The sequence below is a fragment of the Protopterus annectens genome, chromosome 3.part0 (assembly GCF_019279795.1).
Source record: "Protopterus annectens isolate FY-2018-M chromosome 3.part0, PAN1.0, whole genome shotgun sequence".
Taxonomy (NCBI): Eukaryota; Metazoa; Chordata; order Ceratodontiformes; family Protopteridae; genus Protopterus; species Protopterus annectens.
The window spans coordinates 1713874626-1713887848 of record NC_056731.1 but is presented as its reverse complement, the minus strand read 5'-3'; the positions used below and the strand labels follow the sequence as shown (position 1 = coordinate 1713887848).

Here is a 13223-nt window from a genome sequence, read left to right as displayed (position 1 = left end):
GCTCAAAAGGTGGCAGCAAATGAACCTGAAGTTAAGTTTAGACTATATGTCACTGATGAATGAATACTTTATGTCTGTTGAGCAAGAATTGAAGACTGAGATTACTAAACTAGATGAAGAGTTGAAATCTCTGACATGTTTCTGAGAAATGTCATCAAAGTATAACTTTTTATTCAGTAAATTCCGTGAACTGGATGATAAACTCGAGTTAGTTAAAAAAAGAAAACTTTCTCGAGATATTAATGACTTCCGGTTGGGTCACATCTTCTCTTGGCCAAGGAATGACCCAAGAGAATTAATACCAGAGGTACCTAACAATAATAATAATAAAAAATCTTTTTCCAGCACTTCCATTAGAGCGCTAGATGTTTTTCAGTCTTCTACTTCAAATTTGACTGTTGGCGCCAATTCTATGTTAAAGGACATTGCTACTTTAAATTCCACTGAAGCTATAGTCACCGCCCCCTCTAATAACGTCAACGCTGACGCCGTAATGGCGCCCGTTATGGATACATCAGCTACTGCCTTGAGTTCGGTGATAGATGCACAGCAAGCAAATAAAAAAACTCACCAGTCTACTTTAAACTTCATAGAGAAACGGTTTCAATTAGAGAAACCGGAATGTGTGCAGGACTCTCTGAAAAAAAGGGAACCATCTTCTACGAAGCAAGAGACTTTGTCAACGAAGCGCAAGCACGACAGTCCACTGAGGCAGGGCAAGAATGCCCGCAAACAGTAAGAGGCGTTTTAAATCTCTCTTCTTTTATTTTAAGTGATTCTCATGTGTCCCTTCTTTCAAAGGGGTTAAGTTTTATACCCATGGTTAATTTAGATTTAGTTGGCATCATCACTGATTTAAAAATGTTCGTGAGGAACTTAAATTTGAAACTCTTGTTTAATGTCAACACTGATTCTAGCAGTATTCTTAGAAAGCGCAGTACTTTTATACCTGTGAATGTACCGATTACTACTGCCTTTTGTAATGTATGTGAAGCTGACTTTAGGCAACAATTTAATATTCATGATAGGAGGTTTACCTATAATATAACTTATGAACAACATCTTGCATTACAGAATCTAAAAAGAAATAATGAAATCATTATTAAACAGGCAGACAAGGGTGGTAGTATTGTGATTATGGATAGGACTTGTTACAACTTATCAATGGAGAAGCTGTTGGTGGACCAATTGTCTTTTAAAAAAATTAGTTTGCTAGATGTTAAGAAACATATTACTGATGTCAATTTATCCATATATGATATGCAGTTTAATAATAATATTAGTTTAGAATTGTTTCACTTTTTTTCTGTACCATGTCCTATTACACCTCAGTTATATGGACTTCCAAAAATACATAAATGCTTGTTAGATCCTCCTATGAGGCCTATCGTCTCTGGTAATGGATGGGTCACCGAACCTGTTTCGGTGTACCTCCAGAAGCAATTATTTCCTTTTTTGGATAAATGTAATTTTGTTATTAAGGACACTGGTGATTTTCTTCTTTAATTATCAAATTGGTACTACAGTGAACTACGGAATTTGGATGACTTTCTATTTGTTACCTTAGATATTGTGTCATTGTTCACTGCCATCCCTAACTTGTATGGTGTAGAGTCTATAAGGAAGTTTTTGACTGTTGAAAAATCCTTAACATGTGATTCCATTCAAAATATATGTCAACTGTTGGATTTAGTACTTAGTCATAATGTATTCATTTTTAACCAACAACCATATTTGCAGGTCAACGGGGTTGCCATGGGCACCCCCGTGGCCAATACATATGCAAATCTTGTACTATATCAGTGGGAATTGGATAATATGCATGATGGTAAAAATTTTTTTGATGCACATGTTGTGTTTTATCAGCGTTTTGTTGATGACTGTTTTTTAATTTGGAATGGCTCTAGGGATAGTTTAGAACAATATCTTGTATACTTGAATAATACGACAGCCTTTTTAAAATTAAAATCAACTATTACTAGTAAAGAGGCCTCTTTTCTTGATGTTAGTATTTTTTCTAAAAATGGAATTTTAAATACATCTGTTTTCAAGAAAGAGACATATGTAGGTAGATATGTACATGCGGACAGCATGCATGTCCCACATGTTTTTCGGGGTGTGGTTAAGTCTCAATTTATCGCAGACTTAACACGGATGATACTATTTTTAGTGAACAGCTAAATGATACATTTAAAGATTTTTTTGATTGTGGCTATGAAATGACTATTTTGAATGAATTAAAAAACTATGTGTCTACTAACAGAGATTCATTGTATGCCCCATATTTTAGAAATCCATATCTTGTAAATTTTGATATTATAACAAGCCTAACCGCTAATCCTGATACACAAAGGTTTAGATATGTAACTGGTTATGCTAGTAAGGTTACTCTTGTTAAGCGTACAATTTATAAGTATTGGCCCATTTTAATGGCATCTCCTGAACTTACGAAATTGTTAGGTGATAAGCCATTTTTTAGTTTTAGAAATATGAGAAGTCTTAAAAGTATGCTATGCTACAAGGATTTTTGTCCTCCTTCAAAATTGGTTCTTGATAGACCTATATGTTCTGTATCCTATTTTGGTACTTATCCATGCCATCACTGCTCCTGTTGTTCTGACTTGGTTACTGTTTTGGAATCTACTAAATATGTGCACATGAAAACACATTATACCTATAATTTTCATGTAAAAGCCACTTGTACTTCTACCAACGTGGTATACATGGCATCATGTATTGTATGCCCTGCATACTACGTTGGTAAGACTACACGTAGACTTAAGGATAGGATTATTGAGCACAAGTCAGAAATCAGGAGGCAGTGTGCTCAGAATGCTTTATTTAAACATATTGAGACTTATGGTGACCGACATACATTTAGGTTTAGGGTTATAGATTTGGTTGTTCCTTCAAGTAGATGTGGTGATATTAATAACTTTCTTGAGACTAAAGAATATCAGTGGATAGTACGCCTAGGAGCTGATAGCCCCCTGGTATTAATAGTACTGTCAGCATTAAACCTATCCTTGTTGGATTGCAACGCAATATGAAATGAGTATCTTATATTTATGTTTATTTCTATGTATTTTTGTATTTTTGTATTTATATACTTGAGAAAGAAAAATGTATTGTATGTATGTATATATATTTACACATATTTTTAAAAGTTTTCATCAAATATATATTTTTTTGAAATGTATTTTTAAATATGTCATGTGACTTTGGCTGCAGTCACATGATTTTTTGGCTTGTATAAAAGCAGTTGCTTAGTGTATGTCTGTATTCGGTATTGAGAAAGGGTTATTCCCGAAAGCTTTGCGTTTTATAAAGTTTTTTTTGTTCTCAACATTCTCTGTGTGACTTTTGGATTTTTTGCAGTTCGTTTTCTCTTCTTCTTCCTCCCCAGGCCTTTTTGGTTTCTCTAGACCTCAAGTATACATACCTTCACATCCCCATTCGTCCAGTGTTCAGGGAATTTTTACATTTCTCTGTTTCTTCCTTGCATCATCAGTTCTCTACTTCACCTTTTGGCCTTTCTTCTGCCCCAAGGGTATTTACCAAATACGTCATTCTTGTCATTGCTTTTTGCAGGTTTCAGGGGATACAGATTCTCCTATTTGGACAACTTACTCATTCAAGCTTCTTCTCCAAGCAGTCTGTTGCAGAATCTCCAGTTTATTACTTGTCTTTTACACAGTCTGGAGTTCACCATAAATCTCAAGAAAATACTTCCTGATGCCTTCCCAGGATCATGTTCTTCTCAGGTGCAGGCTACAGACTGCTCCCATGCTGGCCTCTCTTCCTGCTCCCAAGGTTGGGTCTATATTATAATCTCAAAGGTTTAAAACTTCGAATCACTAAAGATCGAACTTTAGTGATCGAAGTCTTAAACCATCGAAACCAAAAGAAAAAAAATACTAAAAAGAAAAATAAATAAATAGTGTGTAGGTAGGGGGCAAGCCCCCCTGCATCCCCCCACCCCCCTACTTAAATATAGCAACTCCGAGAACACACTACATTGAAGTAAACGGAAATCTCCCCCTACGAAAATTTTCTGTTTAAACGTTCAATATAGTGTGCTTTCGGTATTCTTATGTCGACAATATCATATTCGATATTGTCAGACTTCGGGATTTTAATATAGACCCCCCCCCCAAGGTTCTGTCTCTGACAACCTTTTTCCAGTCTCTTCTTCCTCTGTCCTCTCTCACTGTCAGGGAATTTCTCATGATTCTGGGATTTATGGGCTCCACTTTTCCCATACTCCCTCTCATCAAGTCCCATATGAGGAAATTTGCCACCCCCTGGAGTTCCCTGTTCCCTTTCTTCCTTGCCTCAAACTCAAACATCATTGCTGGATTCATCATCTCTTTCTCTCAATCCAAGGCTTGCCTTTCAGGCTCCAATTCCTTCTCAGGAATTGTTCATGGATGTCTCAGACTTGAGGTGGGGAACTTTTTGTGGTCCCCTTAAGGTCCAGGGTCTTTGGCCTCCTCATCAGATGTCTGACCATATCAACATAAAGGAGATGAAAGCTCTGCTTCTGGCTCTGCAAGCTTTTCATTCACTTTTCCATCTCGGCCCCCTCAAAGTCTACACAGACAGTGCCACTGTGATGTGGTATGTTGACAAGCATGGGGGTGCAAGGTCCTAGCTCCTTTGTAGATTAGCTGTTCAGGTCTGTGATCTAGCTGTCATGTACTAAGTAACTCTTTAAGTGGCTTACATTCCATCAGAGCACAGTCTAGTAGCAGACTCCTTGAGCAGATCCAGAACATAGGCTCATGAATGGATGCTTCAGAGAGATGTGTTTCTAGGGGAATGCCACAGAATCCTGAAAGCCCAAAATCCTGTCAACTCAAAATCCTGAAAACACACAGGATACCAACAGTTACTATATTACAGCACAAGGACATACAGAAACAAATAAAACACAAACCATATTACTCTTTTCCAAGTATAAGCAGGGGGGGGAAGCCCCCCTGCACCCCCCATGTGGGGGGGCTACATCCCCCACACTCCCTGCTACTTAAATATATCAACTCCGAGATTGCACTTTGTGTACTGAAGTACAATCTCTGAGTTGTTATATTTAAGTAGCAGGGGGTGTGGGGTGCAGGGGGGCTTGCCCCCTGCATATTGTTGAAGGGTAATATGTTTCTGTATGTACTTGTGCTGGAATATAATAAGTGTTGGTACCCTGTGTGTTTTCAGGATTTTGGGCTTTCAGGATTCTGTAGCGCTCCCATTCCTAGACATAGTCTATCTGTGGGGTATTCCTCAGGTAGATCTTTTTGTGTCACCAGTGAATGGACAACTTCCTTGATTCTGTTCCAGAGTTCCAAGTCCTCTAACTTTGAAAGTGGATGTCCTGTCTTTTCCTTGGAAAGGAATGTTCCTGTATGCCTCCCCCCTTTGTCTGTTGCCATGAGTTCTGTACAACATCAGGCAGGACTCTCCCAAAATCTTGTTGATGACTCCCTTTTGGCCCAGACAGCATTGGTTCTCCCTTCTCTCTCACTTGGCCAGGGAAATTACCACAAGTTACCTCACCAGGTGGCTCTTCACATACATGACAAAGGATCTCTTATCCATCCTGGCCTGTCCACTTTTCAAATGACACTGTGGATGATAGGGTGTTGATTCATTTTAAGCACCTGTTTTCTGAGGACATGCTCAGGGCTCTGCAGGAGGCCAGAAAGCCCATTACCAGAAAATCATATATGTCTAAATGGAATAGATTTTCTGGTTCCCCTCTTGCCATCAAGATGCCCTCTCTGTGGAGTTTACTCTGGCTCTGTCTTATTTGTGTGATCTGTTCCATGCTGGGTTGGTGTCACCTATCAACAATTTCTGCTTGCCTGCCCTTAAATCCTCATCTGTCCTCTCTGTTTGAGGTCAAGCAATTTCTTAAAAGTGTCCTTTATATCAGGCTTCTTGGGAAGTTCATTCCGCCTTCTTGGGACCTCAGTTTTATACTTGAAAAATTAATTCAGGCTCCTTTTGAGCTTGTGTATTCAGCTGCCTCACAACATTGTACTTGGAAGACTGTTTTTCTTTTAGCTCTTACTTCAGCCAAGAGAATGTCTAAACTGCAGGCTCTCATTGCTATTCCTCCTTTTTCAGTTTTTCATAGAGAGACATTTTGTTTCTTTTAACTAGTCCTTCATTTATGCACTATGTGGTCAATGAGTTGTCCCTTAATCAATCTGTTCATCTTCCTTCCTTCTCTGCAGTCTGCCAGTAAAAAGGTTCTTAACACCTTGGATCTGCATAGACCGCTCAGGTATTATTTAGATAAAATGAAGACAGTTCGCAAGTCTGAGCAGATTTCTGTTTCTTTTCATACCGGAGTTTGGCAGTTTACAAGCAAACCATCTGCTCCTGGATTTCTAAAGCCATTCTCATTGGCAAATGTTTCTTCCTTTGTGAAGACACATTCTTTTAAAGCAATTGCTTCCTCTGGTGCCCTTTTCAAGGGTTTGAACACCAGTTCTATCACTGAGGCTGCTCCTTGATCTTCTGTTCATACTTTTACTAAGCATTACAAGTTGGATATTATTTCCGGGGCTAAGTCTGGTTTTGCCAGGATTATTCTGCATGAGTTTGTTGAGGGATCGTCTGTGCCTTCCTCCTCCCAGTCTTCTTATTAGCTGTTGTACTCTCCCTTATGTAAAGGATACTTCAAAAGTTATATGGAAGGGCATAGTACAGTTATGTAAAATCTTACCTTAACAGTAAATGTCCTTCTTTTCACTATTGCAGTATTTGTCCCTCCCTCCCTCCCCCTCTTGTCTTACTCTTTCCCTGTGATTTTGTTGCACTTCTGGTGAAGGAGTCTTTGTTTCCTTTTCCTGCATCCCTTTTTTCCTTCTGGATGTAGATGATCTATTTTGTTCCTGAGGGTGTTCTGTTCATCCTGGAGCATTTCAGTTCTGAGTGTTTGCATCTGTAAATCACCTTTGTGCCCTACAACTCACACAGGGAACATACATGTGAAATATGGTGCCCATAAGATCTGAATGCTTTGGTGTACTGGCTGGATGTTGAGTATCCTTGGCAGTTGCTCCCTTATGTAAAAAGTACTGCAACAGTGAAAAGAAGGACATCTACTTTTATGGTAAGATTTTACACAGCTGTACTTTCCTTCCATTACTTGGGGTAGAGGGGCTTTTATTGTTGTTTGCATGCAGTCAGGGACATCATATACTTAAGTGACATGCTTAGTGTCATAGAAAAGTTTCACAAAAGTGTGATACTTGGCTGCCATTCTTGGAAACTCTGTATGGCTTCCAACTTCGTAATGCATGACATCAAGGAACTTGGCAAAGACTAGGTATGCTGTAGTTATATTTCTTTGGTGTCACACGCATGGTTCTGGAATGTCCCAGATGGGACTATACACAGAGAAAACAAAACTTTTGATTTTACTGGAATTGGATAAAGCATTTGGCTGTGTGGAACCAATTGTAACAAATGTATGGTACATGCATGCAAACACCAGTTCCCTGTCCAGGCAATGTCTTATCCATGATCTCCTTGTCTGAGAGCTAGTCTGATTAAAGTTGCTGATGCTGTGTAGCTGGCCACCTCTTCTCTGTCAGCTTGACAGTGGCTTATAACAGCTCCTAAGCCATCTGCTAAAAATGATAACATTGTTACTTATTTTCTGTTGTGATACAACAGGATTGTTTGGTGTTCTCCAATGGTTCATCTTATAAAGCTCAGTATTCCTTCATTTGTTTAATAAATTGCATGCCTAGCACCAAATGTCTGTGGCTGCTTGCATACTTCATTTTCATTTAGTAACCACAGTCCAGCTTTTGGAATAGGAAATCACACATCTGTGGAACTGTGGCTCACCTGAGAGTTAGTTGCTTGGAAAGCCATCCATCAATATAGTAAAGCTTGAAGGAATTTGAAGAGTATAACCAGTAATGCAGATTATATTTTGACAGCTTAACAAATGTTGATTTTTGGGGGGAACATGACAGTTACAAGGTTAGAATTTATCAAAGCAGCCCCACATAGATTAGTTTTTCTACTTTGGCATTGTTTCAGGATTATGTTTTTTGCTTACAATTTAAGAGATGTAAGTACTTGTAAGTACTAATTTGTAATGCAGAAGATGCATTCATTCAGTTGTTTTTCTGTTTTTTTTTTTTTGCTTACTTGTAATACACAGACAGGTTCATAGGTGTATACTAGGCTAACAACCACTGGGGCTTTTATTAGCCTAGCTGTGCAACCCAAATGTATCCCATGGGTTATTGTACCTTAGAGGTTATTTTAAGGGGGTGTATGTTAGTTGGTGCATGATTTAACAGCTGTCTCTGTCCGTCAGAAACATAGGTATCAGGCTGGGGGGTGAATTTCCAATTTCCCATCCACTTGTCCAGGCTACACATGAATAGGGCTAGGGAAGGGCTCTGCTTCACATGGATGGTAAACCTATTCCAGAGAGTGGGGGTTCTATGAGATACATACTTGTTCCTCCAGAATGTCCTATTTAAATTGCAAACAAAATTTATAGCCTTAGATCTAGTAGTTCTGGTGCTACTTGTTTTGCAAATATGAAAAAAAGTCTTTTTGAGCAGGATCCAAGAATGCCTTGTATTCCAGGCATAAATCACCTCTCAGCAGTCTGTAGAAAACAGAGTATAAAGATAGGGCTTTGAGGAGATCTGCATTAGACTTTGTGTTTACGTCATGTATTCTTTTTATGAGGAACCTCTTTGGACATTCCAGTTGTTGCATGAGTCTGGTTAGGTACATACCAAAAGGGCCATTATACATGGTGATGGGTCTGATGATGTCTGAGTACAATGACAAAGTGACTTTCCTGGATCTAAATGCCATGCCCTTACTTATAAGGTGAGGGACTTAGAATGATTTTCTTATAACCTTAGACACATGTTGAGTGAAAGCAGGTTACTATCTACATGAGTCCCCCAAATCCCTAACTTCTGTGCCTACGTTTAGTGGTGTTTTGTTTATGAAGTAGTTTCCCCTTCGTATCCAACTTCACAAAAGGTACTGTTATGCATTTTTTGGTGTTGAGTTTTAAGCTGTTGCTTTGGTACCAGTCATTTGTCTGTGTTAGACCTTCATGTAAGATGCTAGTATCTTGGGGGTTCTATGATTGCTCCTGACTTGCAATTATATGTGAATTTGGCAAGCCAGTGACCCTAGACAATGGCATTGACTTCTGAAAGATTGATGCCAAAGAGGAGTGGACCCAGCACAGAGCCCTTGGAGACTTCACTGGTGACTATGGAGGTGGTCTCTCTAATCCTAACTTCCTGGGTCCTGCCTGTAAGCCAGCTAGCAATCCTGTGATTTATATAGGGGATTATGCCTAATTCTGTGACTTTGTTTACAATACCTGAGTGGGGTATTGTATCAAATGCCTTAATTAGGTCAAGGGAAGCAGTACGCACTGTTTTGTCCTCATCCATTTCCTTGTTGACCTTCTCAAAGAAGTCCACCAGGTTCAATGGACTTGACCTGCCTTTAACAAAACTAAACTGGGTTGGGTCCAGTGTCTGAAGGTTTCTTATGTTATTTTTAATCATTTCCACAATAATTATAGAACTATAAACCAGTGTATGGATTTTATGTATTTATTGGTTGTATGGTATTAGCTACCTCTTATTTGTGGTTGTTTTGCTAGTTATCATTGGATAGAAGTGACATTGTTATCCTTTAAATCTGGAAAACCCTTTTCTAAAAGCTATGTTAGAGGTCTCTGAGGTATACCTGGGAACTTTCTGAAATGTTCTGACATTGCAGTATTCCTTTAGAGGTGGGATTTTGAAAGATGTGGTTTTAAACAGTGAGGTGTCAGAGGATGGTGTCAAGGGAAAGAGTGCTCATGCAGCAAAAAATATCATACTAGTACATTATGTAGTTTCTTTTTATATTTATGACAACCACCAACATGGAGGTTCTAATAGCTGCCATTAAGTTAAAACAGAAAAGGTGATAGTGTAGAAAAGGTGATACTGTTAACAGAAAGTCATTGCAAAAACATGGAGTAAATGGATGTGTGATATTGCGATATTAATGGCCTTGAGATTTACCTAAAAACCTCGAGTCTCAGGGGTCAGACCCTGAGAGTTCACAGTTTGCTTTAAGTTAAGTAATGTAACTGAAGTAAAGGTTTTGAGGTTTGGGCTAGAAAAACATTCACTAAATCTTGGCATTTCATTTTACTTTCTAAGTGATATAAATTCACCATATTTTGCTGTTGCCGACTGAATCTTGACAACATTTAGCCTCTTTATGAAGCAGGCCATATTTGATTTTTCTTCTTTCTTTTGCTCTTTTTAGGAAGTGCTTTATGGATCTGATAATTATGCTCAACTGCAGCTTACCAGTTTAGTGGAAGGAAACTATATTTTCCATCTGAAGGTCACAGACAGTCAAGGGAATTCAGATACTGATACTGCTACAGTGCAAGTGAGACCTGGTACGAGAACAGTACAACTTTTCAAAAATAATTTATTTTCCTAGTGTTACCCAAATCAGAAAGTATGCACAGGTTGTATATTTGCAAGTTTCATTTGCTGTTTGATGTAGTAATTAGAAGTGAGATTATTGGTATGAAATGTTTAATTGAAACAGAGAGCAAACAGTAACTTTTTATATAGTTTCTCAATTGATATTATTGTGCACGTGTGTGCATAAAGCTATGCTATCCCATGTATATTCTGGCACCAGTGGAGATGATAATTGTGAGAGAATATGTAACCAGTAAGATGTAATTACATTTAACTCTTTGTCTGATGTTTTGTGTATTTAGGACGTGCTTGCCAAAGTGCTTGTGTTCAAGCAACACACATTGTGTTTTGAAGTACTGCCATTAATGTAAGTAGAATAGGGAATAATGAAGAATATGGGTTTAAAACTTAACAAGTGAACCAGAATCTAACAGCATGATAGAAAGTAAGAAGTGCAATGTTGGGAGGTATGTATTCCTTAATATTCCCCTTAGTTTAGATTTATTTGAAGCCGAATACATGCACACTGGTAGAGTTGTTTTTTTCCTTCCATTTAAAAAGCAGGGTTGTAGTTAATCTGGAACCCTTTATGTTGATGCTGTAGAGCTATACATTTCAGGACCTGAACAGTCTCTGTTACAGTATAGCTTCTGCGATCTGGAAGAAAGTCACTTACACTGGATAGCAAAAAAATGCTTTTTTTCTTTGGCACTGCCTGTATTCCACTCTCATATGACCTGACCACTATCTAGAAGTCCAAATGTTAGATCACCTTGTCTGTTGACTTGATTGATACTGATTTGTTTTATTTTGTTATGTTTGCTAGTCAGAGATCATAATCAGTGGAGACCTACATAGAAAAACACCAGTTACAGTACATACAAATAAAGAATGGAAATCATACAGTTTCATAAAAAAGTGCAACCTTTGAATGTCACATAATTTTTGTTTCTTAATTACAACAGACCAAAGTAGTATATCCTTGGTTAGGACTGTCATCTAAATAGCAACAGGTACATCACAGGTGGCATTTTTATCTATTTATTTTACCTATTTATTCAATGAGTATGCCTACTGGGCAAGTAAAGTTGTCTCTTTTCAGGGGTGATCCAGGAACACTGGCTGGTTAAGAGACTTGCTCAGAGTCATACGAAGCTTGAATGAATCAAACATTGTACTCTGGGCATAGAAAGGAGCTCATTAACAGATCAGAGCTGTAGTCCTCTGCTTTAACTATAATACAGTACAACTGTGTATGACAAATGTCTGAGTGTTGTAATAAAGAGAAGTACTTCCACATGTGAATAGATAATAAACTAGTTACAAGGTACCATCATGGATTTAAGTAGAGTGAAGAACAATGAAGAATATGAGTTCATGTGATACCTAGTAAAAAAGAAGAATAAGACAGCATGATAGAAAGTAAGAAGGACAAGTAATAGGTAGATTGATTAGTTAAATGGATAGAGATGTAAGAAGAAAAGGAAATATATTTCTGTGCAATATAGAGGGAAAGGGAGCAAAAAATAACAATTTGTTATTATTTTTTCATTTCCAAGATTAAAATTGTTTAGTTTTTCAAGCAGGAAACTTTGCTGATTCAGGCCAAAATGTAAGACATTTTATTGCATTTGTAGCCTTTTTGTTAAGTAAAACTTCATGAATAATTGCTATGAAATGATAGAAGCATGCATTTATGAACTATAAGGGGCAAAGATTTCCAGATTTGAGGATGGTTGATATGAAGAAGTGAAGATGCCATAGTGGTTATTTGACTTGTGTATTTGGAGGAGAATGCTGAATACTGCAGTATATGGGCTGATGTTCTAGGAGTGAGCATAGTCTGTTATAAAAATAAGCCATTTTTATATGAGTGTAGGTGAGTTATGATGAGAGAATTTTGTTTGTCAACAAAGGCTATTTTTGGTTCATTAGTACCTGACAAACAAGAGAGTACAGGTGTAAATCAAAGACCAATTTTCTGACATAGAATAAGCGTTCTTTTAGCGTGGAAAGACGCTAGTGTAACACTGTTGTGTGTAGAATGAGAATATGCAGTAATTTAGGTAATGGTGATTCTTGATGTAGGTTATATGCGTTTTTCTGAGCAATAAAGGAGTCATAGAAGTATGTTAAAACTGAGTTTTCTTTCTAGAGCTTGAATATTAGATCCTGATCTAAGTGGACACCGGATACATAGAGTGATGGATCACTTCTACACTAGGATTTTCAAAGGAATGTATTTAAATGACGGGAATTCTAGCTTGGTGTCTGCATATATTCAAACATGGAGTTTTTTTTTTCTTTTTTTCTTACGTTGGGATTATCATTCTTGTTTTTGCTCACTTTTATCTTCTCTTATGTATTACAGTATGCTTTGGATCAAGGATAACATGTTGTTCTTTCTCTGAGACTCTGGCATCTTGGAAAAAGAGCAAATAACATTTTGTAATTTTCTGTGTCACAGTAATTTTAGGATGAAGATAGTAAAATAAGTGGGGGTGTGGAGGCATAGCCTCTTATATGGGGTTTGGAGCAAAAAGCATTTCTTGCAATTTTTGCTAGCTGTTTACACTAACCTATTTCCATACCAAAAACAAGTGGAGTGATGCGCACCTGAAGAAATAGTTTTGAATGGATGTGTATGAGGAAATGTATTTCACTAGCCTGAGATTTGAGATCTGACAATGGAACTGTCTGTGATGTTGTACTGGGGTGAAG

The 13223-nt window shown here is 37.8% G+C and overlaps 1 protein-coding gene across 1 annotated transcript in view; it reads left to right on the top strand.

Moving 5' to 3' along the window:
• Positions 1–13223, top strand: part of KIAA0319 (KIAA0319 ortholog) — a 2335945-nt gene that overhangs the window by 1798797 nt on the left and 523925 nt on the right. The window contains exon 13 of the mRNA XM_044065978.1: positions 10333–10471. Within this exon, the coding sequence (XP_043921913.1) occupies positions 10333–10471 (139 nt within the window). The remainder of the gene's footprint in view (positions 1–10332; positions 10472–13223) is intronic.